Source organism: Aythya ferina (genome assembly GCF_964211825.1).
Source record: "Aythya ferina genome assembly, chromosome: 2".
Taxonomy (NCBI): Eukaryota; Metazoa; Chordata; class Aves; order Anseriformes; family Anatidae; genus Aythya; species Aythya ferina.
This window is the reverse complement of record NC_140297.1, coordinates 43615450-43630520: the sequence shown is the minus strand read 5'-3', so window position 1 is coordinate 43630520 and position 15071 is coordinate 43615450. Positions and strand designations below refer to the sequence as shown.

The 15071-nt window shown below is 37.6% G+C and overlaps 1 protein-coding gene across 2 annotated transcripts in view; it reads left to right on the top strand.

The window, feature by feature from the left end:
• Positions 1-15071, top strand: part of OSBPL10 (oxysterol binding protein like 10) — a 112754-nt gene that overhangs the window by 66992 nt on the left and 30691 nt on the right. The window contains exon 6 of one of the 2 annotated variants that reach the window (XM_084510118.1): positions 5786-5937. In XM_084510118.1, the coding sequence (XP_084366244.1) occupies positions 5786-5937 (152 nt within the window). Of the gene's footprint in view, positions 1-5782; positions 5938-15071 lie in introns of both variants that reach the window. The other variant, XM_084510117.1, reaches the window with a different exon arrangement.

Genomic DNA, 15071 nt, shown 5'->3' with positions numbered 1-15071 from the left:
AGGAGTTTCATTGGGGTTTGGGATTTTTTTTTTTTTTTTGTAGGAGGAAGAAGCATTTCAAGGATTTTCCAATTGGCCAAGGATGTCACCTAGTAGTGTAGTGTGTAGTATTTGCTAATCAGCATTAGCAAATGCTCATGTGCCTTGTGAGAAGATCAGGTTTATTTGGCATGCAGAAAGGAAGCAGGTGGCTTTTTAAATAAAAATGCAGCAGAGAAACGTTGTCTCTATGTAAACTTCAAAACTTTTGGTTTTCTCCTTGTGTATCCTTTGGCAGAAGAATGTCTCTAAAGCCTGTTGACTGCTATGGTTAACATCCTTCCTCCTGTCCCAAACTGAGAATGCAGCAAACTCAAGTAATTTGTTTTAAAGCTGATTTATCACCTTATGCTGTGTTTTAGGTCTGCTTTTTATTTTAATACCTTGGCAAATAGAATCCTGTTTTGCAGTCAGCAGCCTGTGCAGATAAATCCCTTATTTAAACCGTTTCACATCAGACGCTCATTTATTGAATAAACGATATCCCAGACAGGAATTCCCTCATATATTTTTAATTTTCACTTATCACTTTTCTGAAGTGTGTCATAGAATATATATATTTTTTTTCCTTTGAGGAGTTATTTTTAGTTTACCTTTAAAAGACAACAACAACAAAAACACATGATCATCCTCACCATGTATTTTCTGATGTTCATTTGGGTGTGTAAATGCTGCTTAAAATTTTTTTTTTCTTCCATGGCAAGAAATGGATTGAAGATGATTCTGGAGTCTGGGAGGGAGATGTATTTGAACTTTATTTTACCAGGTTCTCTGGTGCCTCCTTTTGAGCAAATAAATGTACAGGAAAGAAAATCTAGATGCTTTTAATTTGGAGACAAATGACAAATAGGGATTCTTCTGTAGTACAGATGGCAAGAGGAGAGAAAATTGTGCAGGGGAATCCTCTTCCTTGCTCAATTCCTGCCACCACCAACTCCCCCCTGAGTGCCTGGGGGGCAGGAAAGGATGAGGAAAGATGGGAGAAAAAAGTAGTTATTACCTGTGTAAATTACTGAGTTCCACGTAGTCAGGTTCCCCTTAAATATATCAGCTCTAGATTTGCTTCTGTTGAGACCAACCAAAACAGTTTGCTGTTTTGTGTATACTAATACGTGATTCCTTATATGCTCTTCTTTTTTTTTGAAAGATAGCATTATTTTCTAGTCCTTGCGCAGCATTTGCAAATACAACATTGTTCTTCTAATCCGAAAAACAGATGTGCAGCTTGCTGTTGCTCGTTGAGTGTCCTGTAGGATTCAGTAAAACTGTTGTGTCTGTCCCTGGCCATGGAAGGAATACACATCTAATTTTGGTCTCTCCTGGAGGGCTAGTGTTGAATTGTTAAGGGAATATTTGTTACAGTGTAGTTACAGTATGTTGTAAGAGTTGTAGCAATCAATGTTAGGTTACGATTGTGCTGGGTAAAAATGTTTTTTTTTTTTTTTTTTTTTTTTTGTCTGTAAGCCAAGACCGGAGGACTTAAAAATAGAAAAGTTTTGTTGTAGAATTGAGGTAGGTGTTAAACATGTTTCATGCATCAATTATAGGAAAACGTAGTGCGTAGTGTGAAGGTACACCAGATACCTAGGAAACTGGAATCAAAGAAAGAAAATGATCCATGATGCTTAACTGGAAAAATCTACTCCAAACCTCCTCTTTGGGGATAATTTCCCTCCCTTCTGCTGTGTGCAACTGTGAAGGGGAAACCCATTTCTCCTGAGGGCACTTGGGGAGGATGCTCTCTGTCATGCCATCTGAAATGGATGGTTTTTGTGAGCTGTAGCATTGCCATAGGGAAAGGAGAGCAGGCTGTGGCTGGGTGCTGTGCTTGTATAGATATGTTCCCTGTCTTGTTGGGGTTTATCTGCTGCCTGTTCATTGTAGTGGAAATTGGTGTCGAGGGGCTGGAAGAAAGCTCTTTTTGGGGTACTTTCTATGAGAGCTGCAGGTTTGTGTGTACATATACACTGAACTTCCAGGGAAATTAGGCTGTTTTTCTCCCCTGGAAGCATATAACCAGCACCATGCAGGTGGCAGAGATCTGGTTGATTTTACTAATAGTGTATTTGGTACATCCTTTCCAATTTCTGCATAGTTTACTACAGAAACAGATGTTTTGTTTTAATTGGTGAGCTGCCTTTTATAATCATAAAGCAAATAATAAAGTAGCATTTGTGAATGTCTTCCTGGAGAACTTCTTTAGAATGATGAAATGCATCAAATAAGAATTGAATTTACCTTTCTGTCTGCTGTCTTAGGCTAGGACTGAGAACAGAACAACAATCTTTCTTAAAAACAGTCAGTGACAGCAGTTTCTTCCCGTTCTTAATGAACATTGAAGATTAAACTTTTTCTCATACTATTTTGTTTATTTGTTTCATGAAGTCTTTAGAAGAATGGTAATGAACTCGTGATAGAAAATCTAGTACGCCATAAGGCAGTGAAGATGGCAGTTCTGCTAGGGTGGATCATGTTGTTTACAGATATCTGCTTAGTCTGGGGAAAGGAGGATAAATTCCAATAAAATAATTTGATTCAATAAATAGATAACAACTACTTATACTGTTTGTGGCAAATGTAATTTCTACTAGCACACATGAGACTGTTTCTGGCGTACAACTGATATGTGAGTAGAGTAGGAGTTATGTTTTTGTGTCCTCTTTCTCTGTATAGAGGTTTTATTCTGATCTTAACTTGATTTGAAGATTATTTCTAATGAATTCTCTCTTCACACTTTGCTTTTGTCTGGGAAGTAGGGGACTATATTGAGTATATGGCAACTCCCTTGGGATGAAACAGAATGCTGACGCCTCAGAGCAGATTTGCAGATTAAAGATTGTCAGATACTCCCTGATGGCACTTAGGAACTGGGCTTGGAATTTTTTCAACTTGCTCAGAGAGCTGACTTTTAATTTAGGTTTCTGTGGTATATGGCTGCTTTTTACTGCATACGTCTGCTCTGCAGAGTAGTCTGGTTCCAGGCAGGCAGACTCGAACACAAGGATTTTTCTCACGTGAAGAGGTGTTTGAGAAGCAGATGTGCTTTATCCTTTGGACCTTACATCTTAGCATCCTTTTGGTGTTGGCTAGATCCTAAGGTATAGTTAAGATCTGCATAAAAAAACTGATTAAGCTGACAAGGTATACTCTTCTGCAAGAGATAGTGCTGCCCCTGGGACAGATAGAAAAACACGCTTGCATACTTCTAACAGATTCTAGTTCTGTGAGAGGGTTTAAAACGTGGGGAGAAAGATGAAGGAGTAAATCGCCTTTTTACTAGGTGTGTTTGTACTGAAGAGCAAAACTGATATAGTGTTTTTAAAAAAATATGTAAATGATGGCTAAGTAAATGTTCACGCTTGCAAATTTCCCCTGAAGCAAGGTGTTTATTCAAATGGCTTTCACTTGTGGCTATTTACAGAAATGAATTTATTAAAAAAATATATTAATTAAAAGTAAAGGCCAAACAGATTGTGTATGAAGAGAGAAAACAGATAGCCCAAGGAAATGAGTGGATGATGTATTTTCAAAGAGTTGCATAAAGAGCAGTCAGTCCAATTTTTTTTAGTTTTTCTGTAATGGGAAAATAACGATAATAATTCACTTTTCAGCTGTTTGACAGGGAGAAACAGAAAAATAGACCAAGATTACTTACTGCAAAGTAATGAAGAATGAGAAGCATAGGTATGCTCCATAAAACTCTTTGCTGAAGTGAAACAAGTTTATTTTCTTGATTTTATTTTATTTTTCTGTTCCCTCTCTGAAATCTGTATGAATTAACACCAGAAAGATAGAAATAAAAGAAACAAGTTTAGCAATGTACAGCCTTGTGAATTCCCTCCAAGGAACAAACTTCTTTATTTGAAGTTTTCTAACTTAGTTTTATCCCTAAATGCTGAAGGTATGCTTCCTTCTTCCCATGCAGAGTGACGGTCCATTTTGGATCTGCCAGAAGTATCTTCAGATTATCCTCTGAATCAGACCTTGTTTTGAGGGATGTGTGGTTATCCTTTTTTTTTTTTTTTTTTTTTTTTTCAATTTTTATAGTTGTTCAAGACCAAAAGAGAAACTATGAGTAGTCACAGAACTCTTCATGTCTTGCCACGTATGCTGTTACCATGTGTAGATTTAATTCTGTTTTTGGAATGGGATAAGATGTTGGCTTCATGATCTGTAAGAGCAATGTGTAGGGCAAGTCAAACAAAGAGACTATTTTCTCTCTCGTGGTTTGCACAACTCAGTCTGGACTTAAAAACATCTACTGCCATAGTCCTCAAAGTTACTATAACCCAAAAGCCTTTGCAGTATATAAAATAAAGGCCTAATATGAGAGACACAAAGATGTTCTTTTGTCAGTGGGAAATTTAAGTCATTATGTGCAATAAATATTATAAAAAAGATGTTTTTTCTCCATTTTCTCCAGTCTTTGAAAATCATTTTACATTATTTGCTTAAAGTTTATTCACAAGTTGGTGCCACACAATCACGCTAAGCAAGTAGACCTGAAGCTTTATCATGCCATCAAAATTTAGTGCCATTTTAGTTGAGAGGAATGTCCTGTGATTATTTTATCTTTGGAATTTAGTAAGATTTCAGCTATAGGATTTGTGACCTATTTTTAATAATACAAATGTTAAGAGAATATAACAGTACACAGCATCATCTCACCGGATCAAACCATTTATCTTAATTAGAGGCGACCTCTAGGATCTTACAATTAACCACTGGTGATAAAGAAGGAGAAATTGCATGTTCTTTAATGTAAATAGTGTTCATTGGGATCATCTCAAAACGTTGGCAGTGATGAGAGAAAGAGATTCTCCTGGTGGCACTAATTGTGTTTTCATATACATATCATGGTAATGACTGAAAAGCTGCAATTTTCTTATCCATATCTCTGTATTTTATAACAGCATGTAATTAATAGCTGAAATTTAAGCCCTATGCTGAGGGCTACTGATTTGAAGGGTGATACTGTGTTTAGAGCAGTGAGGGAGGAACTGAGCCTTCTTGGCTGATCGTTTTTTTTTCTGTGTTATCTTCCCTAAATACTGGCCTGTCCTGGGAATCAGGTGTCCCCAGCAATAGAGGTTTTTCTGATATCTAGTTCTGTTTGATTCATATTTAGTGTGTATCTTCCTAATGAGAACTCTTCTGAATTATGATCTTAGTAGAGGTTAAACATTTGAGCACTTAATCTAGGAAGAGCTTTAGTTCTAGTAAACTCACTTAGCAGCTGTACTTTATTTCTGAAACTCTGGTTTCAGGCAGAATAAATGGGAGGAGCGGACAGGATATTACCTGAACTAGTCCTTGGACTGGAGTCTGATGCAAAAACTAAATGGTTAGGCACTTTTCTTCTGGTACCAATCTATGTTTATAAGATATGGTAAATATCTTCACTGTATTAGGTGCAGGAATATTGACTTGGATAGCTTCTTAACTATTCTAACACTGGGTAGAGTATACTTGCTTGTTTTAATCAACAGGGTGTGTCAGTTTGTATAACCTTTATGTATAATTCTGTCTGGTAGGAATAATGTAAAATCTTCCTTCGTTGACTTAAAAAAAAAAAAAAAAAAAAGATAAATTGGCATAGGAGGTGCTGGAGTATTTTTGTTACTGAAGTAAAGCTGAACATAGGAACAGAAAACAGGTTCATTAATATGAACAAATGATGAGAGGAATGGAAAAAAAATCTTTAATCTGCTTCTTGTAAGTTAACATCTGTTTTCTGCTTCAGAAGGTATCCTGGGATGGCCTGGGCCCAAGTCACATTCCACAGAGCAACTGAAAAATGGTGCCCTCAGCTCCTTATCATCTGCTAGTGCCAACATTACGTGGGCAATAGTACCATCTGCAAGCCAAGATGGACAGTCACTACAGCCAAATACTGAGGTAAGCAGGCCATTTCTGTTGTATCTGAGACTTGACATAGATTAGATGCAAACCATGTGGGACAGTGGATGCTTGTATTAATAACTCACTGTGCTTTCTCTTTATGGTACCCTATTTGCTTGAAATAGTTGTTTAAATGCTGGCTTGTGCAAAAGCGCACGCTGAAAACTAGAAAATGTTTACATATTGCTCTGTGCTTTTGCTTCTCTGAGGTACTTTGGAGACAGACAGTGGACTGTGGCAAGCATGTAATCTCCTTCTCAGTTGTAAAACCCATTAACAGTCTGTCAGCATACATACCTATCTTCTTGGTGGTAGGAAGAGCTGCTTGTTTTTTATGCTGGTTTGAGACAGATAGGAGACATTATGACCACAAGATTTGCTTGCTACTTGTTCTTCCATGTTGCTGAGTGCTCTTGTGTGCCTCTGGGCACAGCTGATTATTCTCTGAGTGGAAGAGCTCTGTATTGCTTTCTGCCACCTTTTTCTGTTAAGTGATTATGGGCAAAACTTGCCCACGTCATCCTGCACCAGCCTGTTGATTTGTGCTTTTGTGGCATTTACTTGGTAAAGGGCAGTTCTGAAGCATCGACTCTTTGAGGAGGCTCATAGCTACGTATCAGGCATCTGATGCACTGACAGTCTCTCACCATGCCAAACGTCTCCAGCTTCTGCTGTCTGCTTCTGGATACCAGTGCTGCCCACCAGGAAAACACTGCACACTGAGACTTCACAGACTGTTGGGCACCTGGAGCACATGAGACCTGGAGAACTGGAAAGACGTTTTTGAGAGAGCTGAAGAAACCCTTTACGACAAGTGAATGCTCTTTGGCAATTGGAATGGCTTAAATTAAAATATATTGCCTTTAACAAAATGTGTAATGGCTGGGGAGATCAATAAAGCTGTATGGTTTTGCAGTTCTTTCGTAGTATCTTCAGTTGACTACAGTTCAAAAGATCCTGGGCTAAACTAGATCTCTTATAATATTACTTGTTACTTTGGTACTCTTCCAGGTTTGTCCTTAGACAGTAATTTCAAATTCTGTTACAATATCCAGTCCTCTCAATGTTTAAATTAATTATATTTGTTTCTTACTAGGAGGTTGTGTCATTTCTTTTTCATATAAGTCAACTGCTATTCCTCATGTCTTCTTAAGACAAGTGATATTTAAGAATATTGTTTTGAAAGTTACTTCTTTACTCACTGATAAATCTAATGAAACAAATTGCAGCTGATTTTTTTCTTAGAGGATCATTTTGCAGTTGAGCTGAGCCATTTATGACTTGTTTTCAATTACTGTCTATCTATATTTTCAGTCTCAGCTCCTCCCCTTCTTCTGCTGATGGGAGATACTGAGTTACGCATGCTTTGCTCGTGGAACTCATAATTTATTGAGAAGGGAGTACCCTTGGAGAGATGAATATAATAAGCAAGGGAGCATAACACTGTTTTTAGTACAGAATACTCAGTGCTTTGTGGGACATCTTCCTGAAATCAGCAGCTTGCATTTGGACCCTCTGGGGCATTAGCCCTTAAAAAAAGGAAAGATTTTTAGGTTATATAAAGCTCACCTGAGGATTGTGTTTTTGGCATAAGCAGTAGGTAGCATCTGGATTTGCACATGTAGTTTTTGTTATAGTAGTACAATTTGTCAAGCAGAAATCTGGGTTTGCACCAGAAAATGGCTTGAATGGGGATTCATTACTGAAAGCTCTGTCCAAAGCTGTATCCCTTCCACAGTGTCTTTGTGTGCTTCATGCCACCCAAGACCGATACTGTTGACTCAGAAATTGAAGTGTTCTTGCAAAAGTACCTGATAGATTTTCAATTTTGATCAAGTCACCAGTGTGCTATTGGAAGACTGAAGCACAAAACCGGAGTTGTGGAAGAGGTGAACAGTTGCATCTAACGTAAGTTAGGGCTTTTGTTGTTTTCATGTTCAGCTTCAGATCTAGCAATTTATCATGCCCTGTTATGGTTATACCTCTTTGGATTGCTGGGGTCAGATCTTTGCCTGGGAGAAGAGATCAAGTTTTTCTAAAACGCTGCAGGTTTTCTGCCCAGCTGTATAACCTGAGCAAAGTGTCAAATGGGGCTGGAGCTTCCTGGTGCTGTGACTAGAGAATGGAGGGTTGGAGAAGAACAGGCTTTGTAGAAGAGAAAAATCTTTTGAGCAATTGTTATCTTGCTAAGGATGCTACCTGACCCAGGCAGTCACCCACAAGGTGGTGTCTGACTTTTTTTTAAATATAATTTTCCAAGCTATCAAAGGTGTTCTACTTAACGCTTTTTTAAAAATTCCACATGTCCATTTCAGCATATTTTCAAATATATTCTGTCCTGTCGTGTCTGAGTAAGAGTGGCACTGAGTACCCGGTTTACATTCAAAAGTATAAAAAGCAGTGATTGTGCTACTTACTTAGTATGTGAGATTATATATAAAAGCGACTGCAAATCACCATATTCCACTTATTTCCTGGTCCAGATGCATCCTTGTTAGTAATGGCAGTGACATCAGCAGGGAATGAGATAATGCATCTAGATGTCATTGTTAAGAAACTCGTGATGTTGAAGACCCTGACTTTTTTTTTTGTTTATCTGGTAGTTGCTTTTAGGTGTGGAAAGAAAAAAAGAGGAATCCACAAGTGTCATTCAAACAATGCTCAGTTCTCTCAATGATTTTCTTCAAAAAGAAAGGAAAAAGCCACCACCAACAAAAAAACCCAACACCCCACACCAAAAACAAACACGAAAGAACAACAATTTAATCCCTGGCTGGTCCTCATCTCTGTATAAGTTGATAGTGTGTAAATGAGGCTAGCTTTCAAAGTATCCCTGTCAGAAGTGATCCTTAATTTTAAAGAAGTCATGGCAAGAGAGTGCTGGTTTGTCTTTCAGTGCTGTCAAAACTAATTCTGGTTTCTTAAAACTAATTCTGGTTTCTTCTTTGACCATGCCTTGACTTTTTTTAAAGAAAGGATTTTGTATTTTTACGCTATTTCCTCTGTCCCTTAGAAGCTAAACCACAAAGAAATGGGAGAGAGCTTTTTGGCTGACATTCAGCGTAATGTATTAGATGCACCAACTAAACAAATTGTGAATTGACCTGCAGTCTGAAATAGAAAACACCATTAAGCTGCTGCCCTTGACGAACAACCGACTTGGCTACTTCTCTTCTAGAACGTTACTTATAAGGAAACGATCATTTTAGGTATGTGGATCAGCAGTGATCTTAAGAGGAAAAAAAGATATTTTCTGGTGGGGGGACTATCGGGAATCTTCCCTGATCTAGGAGGCTGCTGCTGGCAGCAGTTTCCTGGCAACATGGCCAAGTTGCTGAATGTGTTTAGTGATAGTTATGTTAATTCTCAGCACAGCATGTAGAGGCTTTGTAGCACTGCATTAAGAAACATCATTAAAAAACCAATGACTTGTTTTTTTTTTTCTGCATTTTTTAATATGTTTATGAAGAAAGCATGGATCTTTAGAATATCCCTCTAGAAAAAAAACAAGGCACACCTGATGCAATTTCACTTTAATACATAAGCATTCTTTAGGGGTATAAGTTCTTTAGAGGTATAAGTTCAAGAGTTGAAATTTGATACCATATATAACCGAAAGAAAACATTTCTTTTTAGTTGGTCACACAATTAGGGTTTCAGGTTGGAATTTCTCCCCTGGTGAAATAATGTAGCAGCTAAAGAGTCTTATTTTTTTAAACAATGCGTTGGTGTTTACTTGCTTTTGTTATTAAGGGTGTTTCTTGTGCCTAAGTATAGGGATATCATTTGAGATATTGCTTAAACTAACTGAAAAAATAAAAGATCTTGTAGCAGAAATGATTTTCATGTGTATTTCCTCGCCTCTTTTATCATCTCCTTTGTTGTTACTGTTGGTGTTATTGGTTTTTCTTCCCAAATGAGAATTGCATTTTAGGGTTGTGATATGTGACGGCATGAGGTTAAATCCTGACATCTTAACTGGAAGAAGTAACCACTGATCGTGAAGTGCAGATATCTTTCATTTTTCATACTTTCATACTTTCATACTTCAAATCTTTAAGTTTTTATTTAGTTCACACTTCTGGATGTTTTTGGTCAGTCTGCCTGAAACATCAGGCACAAGTAGGAATAAGGGCTGATCTGAACGGAGCTATTCTACATCGGGTGTGAGATGACTTAAAATACATTTAGCGCATACCCTAATGAACGTGGTTGAACTTTCTGGTTTAAGCTATAATTTCAAGGTATTATATAGGATTTTTCCTGTAAAGCAGAACAGGCCAACTAGGCCTGTGGACGAGATTCAGAATGGTGATGTGAACTTGATCCCCATTCAGTCTGCAGCAAACAATGACCTGCTTGCTTCATGTAATGGTTGACAATTCTACAATTTCTTTCTAAAAGCCTTGACATTGATTAGTTTTGAAATACTGAGTCTCATAATAAATTCAATTGTAATAACTTTGTGCTTTAGCAGAATAAAGTTGTGAATCACTTCCATGTGAGCACTGCTCTTCCAGTTCAACTAATTGTCATCTTGGGTGTCAGAATTCCCCTCCTGAGCAAACAAAATGGGACTGCAGGCCCAAATACTTCCCCTGGCAGCCAAACACAAATGGGAAACAGGCTGTTCGTATGGGAGACCGGAGAGGGAAGGAGTAATTTTCTTTAGATCTATCAGTTTGGTTAAGAATTATTACAAAAATCATGCCGTAGCTACATCTGCAATTTAGCTCTCTTGATGTGATTTTTATGCCTTAACTTGCCGTGCCAGCTGATTCCTACCATCCTGGGGATCTGGCATCTTTGCAGTCTCTCTGCCTTCCTGTCCCAAACTTTCTCTTGCTTGTGTGCGTGAGAACTGCACACATGTTCCATACCGAGGTGTCTTTTTAATAGGATTGAAGTTTTAGCTCTCTAGGATCGAGGCTTAGCTCTGATTATCTAACCAGGTTTTAATTGTGATAGTGACTGTCAGTCCGGCACAAGTGCAGTCAACTCCAGATCATCAAGGGTGTTTCTGTCCCCTGTATGATCTGAACTTTAATATTTTCAGCTGTAGGAAGGAACTGTGCTATTCTCAGCTGAGGCACTGAACTGTTTTGTTCTTCGTTTTAAAAGACTGTTTTTGTCTAATCTCTTCATGTAATAGGTTCTTTCTGGTTGAAGTTGTTTTCTATCTTTAAATCAGTATGGATCCTAATACAATGATATTTCATCCTCTGCAGAGCCCTTCAGCCTTTAGAGCCATTACAGACTGTGTGCTAAGAAATAATTTCAAGTGTTTCTGTAATTTTAGAAACTAAGCGAGATACAAGAAGTGATCTCTAATTCAATATTATCTTTTCTGTAGGTATCTGACTCTTGGCAGACCTGTCCAAGACGCTGTTTCCTACTGTAATTTTTTCCTAGTGTTTCCTAGTTCCTTTTTGTCCTTGACATAAATGTAATTAATGTTGGGAGATCAGCTTAGCAATGAGCATACAGTGTTAGCCACAAGTAATGGAAAGTAACGCAGTAATGGAAAGAAAACAGATCAGGGTGGGAAAGTAATATTTGCAGTATCACAAAGTCCCTTTTCGTTGTTTGATACTGACATTACAGGATTTCTGAGCATGTTCTGCTTTTTGCTTTCTGCGTGATTAAGTACTTTTTGGGCTGAAGAGCACGGTAAACGGCCTGTAATGACTTGGATAGATAAATTTAACCTCTGGGCAAAGATGTTACCAGTTAATCCATTCGCTATCAGACCATCTGAAAAATGAACTCTGAGATAATCAATTGAAAATTTCCAGGGAAGATATATTTAGGGATTAAATGTACAATTATACTAAAAGTAGAATTAAATGACCGTAAGCCTGCTACAGCAGCACTGATAGACAATGACTAAGATAATCTAACTAATCTTGATTTTTTTTTTATTGGTTAGGCTTCTGGAATAGTTACTGTGTCAGCAAACAATCTCTAGCAAAACCTTTTATGTAAATGGTAGGTGCAAATTAATCTCCTGCGGAAGCCCTTGCATTTCTGTTGAATCAGTCCAACACCCAAAATGCATGTATTCCACCTAATATCTGTAAGATATATTTAAGAGTAATATTCTACTTAAAATAAAAAGAAACTAATACAAAATTTACATCTAATTTGATTAAACATGAGGCTCTGATTCATTTGGCATTCCACAATAACCAGTGAATTTCAATGAAAATTAATCATTGGAATATAAAGAATTCAGGTTCCCTTGCAGTAAAGTTTAAAAACTGAGTTAAAATGGATTGACTGCTTATTCTGCTCATTATAAAACTTGTGCCCTCTGCAAAACTAGCTCCAAAGCCAATATTAATTTTATTTCAAGAAGGTGCACTAATTGATTTGTCGTGTGCTAATTGATTTGCTTTGTGCTGTCAGTTTTATTTCTTAGCATGTTTATAGAGGCGTGCTTGGCCACACTGTCTATTAGTAAGCTTACCCAGCTCATTAAGGCTATCAGTAACTTAATTAGACTTCAGTAAGTTGGGTTGAACTCTTTTACAAAGACTATTTGTCTCAGGTTGGAATTGCTTTATGTTGCTAAGTGAAGCATCATCCAAACTGGCCTCAGCTGTTTCATCTGTAGCCTCTCTGCATGGCCTGTTGCAGTATTTGACCATCCTTGTGGTAATTTTTTCTTTCCAATACCTGTCTGGAATTTCCTGTGCTTGTCTGTTTCCTGTCGTCCTATTGCTGTGCACCTCTGAGAAGAGTCATACTCTGTCTTGTGCCCTCCCTGCATTTTCTAAGTTTATAAATTGATGTAGTGTGAAAACATACTAGAAAGAATATGAATCCTCCTTTGGCTTTTGACTTTTTTTAAAATTTTTATGGTATTGTTTATAGGTCATAAGCTGTAAAGGCAGTGATTTCCAACTATCAGATATGAGACCTGCATTCTGATAACCAGTGACTGCTTGCTCTGGAGTCTGAACAAGTACCTGAGCCTTTCTCTGGTCAAAGCAGAACATTAAAGCGCTAGGGATTCTGTTGATGTGAGTGAAGGCTCATTTAAGTGTGATGCCTTTCCTTACTAGCATGCTGTACGGGATGGTGGGTGACTAACACTACCTGCTGAGTACCTCGCCAAAAAAGTGTTTGTCTTTCCCTTCTTTGTTGGGGATGAGAGGCATGTTGCTCCCAGTTCTTCAGGTTTCTCCCCAAGGATCTCAGTCTAGAGAGGATACTTTCGAATACAGAAGGAAGTCTACAGAGTAAAATCTTCTGCCATGCTTTCCTCCATGTTCCTCCCTTTGTCCCTAGTTCCCCAAAATTACAGGTGTATGTGGCTTTCAGACCCCTCACAGTCTCTAAAGTTTTGCCTGGCTGGTGTTGGGAGTCTGTCCTTTCCATACCACAGTCTGCAAGCTTGTAAAAGATCAGTAACTTATTTTGAGGAGTGTTCGATGCTGTATTTATAGTCATCGTGCTTCTAAAAATCTGATTCTCAAAACAAATCTGAGTATCTTTTGGGAAGTTTTGCTTCACTAATGACTTCCTAGCATTAGAAATAGGTTTTGCTGGAATTCTTTATTTTGTGATGCTGTACTATTTTTCTTGTGTTTTTAGATTAGCATAAAATTCACAATCGAGGTTTACACTAGCCTTCACATTTCTTTGCCTCTATTTAGGACAAGTCAGTGGGGCTTTTCTCTTTGAACATTTTTCTTTCTTTGTTCTTCATGTTGCTGTTACTTTTTTCCTCTTTTTTTGATGATACCAGTGATGAAAAATATTTATTTGCAGTTCTTACAGAATTTATGCAATACTATAAAGTCCTCTGGTGTTCTAGGATTCACATTAAACAGTGTTGTAATTCAGTAGCTCTCATTTAATGAGAGATGCTCACAAGATGCACGGACTGGTACTGATACTTAATCTTTTCTGTGGAGTCTGTGTTTAGGAATGAGCTGCTTTTCAGTACTGACTGCTTTTGGTTTATGGAAGTGAAGCTAAGCAAGAGGAATTTTCCATATGAAGAAGATATGAACATATAGGGGAAAAAAGGTGTCCAACAAACATGATTTAGTGCGTGACAGGATTACAGTGCTGTAGGTAACCCAACTGAGGATCTCTGTGTTTAAAAGGATGTTGACTGATGATGATTACTTTATTCTAAAGAAAACATAATCACGTCCATAGTTTGTTTCTACTATATTTTTCTGAAGACTTACACGGGCTAAAATGCAACATGGATGTAGATTCCTTGTGTTTCACGTGACACGCATTTTTTCATAACAACAAACCAAAGCTTTTTATTCTTAAATCTCTTTGTTATCTGCTCCTCTCTACTGTTATATCATTATATTTACCACCCAAATATGGTCACAGGTCAGAGTTGAAGCAGTTCTCCAGAGCAGGAGAAGTTTTCTGAGTTTGTTCTTTTTGTATAAATGCTCCCAGAGATTTGTATCTCTGCTCCCAGAGATTCTGAAAAAATAACAGGTGTGTGTTAGTGAAGCTGTCATAATAGTGAATATCCAGATAATGTTCTTGTCTTCAGATGCCTGGCAGATTGCTTTTGCTGGGAAGGAAAAGATTACAGACCTTTTTGTCACCTAAGATACAGGTTTTGTGATTATTCCCACTGCTTGCATCATCTGTATGTCAGCTTGTCTACATTTACTAGGTATTAGTATCAAGATGCATTTCTGCACAATGGACTTCGCCTACTTCTTTCGTAGTGAAGGATCTCCTGAAATGAGCAAGGTATTACTGGAGTCAGTAAATGACTGAATGACTGCTCTTACTTGATGCATCTAAAATCCTGTGTGACAGAGAGGTTGTCCACATTGCCACACTGCCATCCTTGCGCTTGTCCTTAGCCAGAGAGATTTTCAGAACATCCAGTGTTTGTAGCCTAACAAAACCAAAATAAAACGACTCACAAAATACATTAAAAAAATCCATATACAAAAAATTGATATTTTAATTGATAGTCCTGTTTGAAGAATACTATTTTCTCTGGATATCTGAATTACCATTCGCAAATAACAGCTTTGGTAAGAAATTAGTTTCTGGGCCCTTTGTAGGCATTATTAACTGATGCAAACTTTTTCTGCTAAATATTTTGTCGTTTTACTTATCAGTGATGAACTATA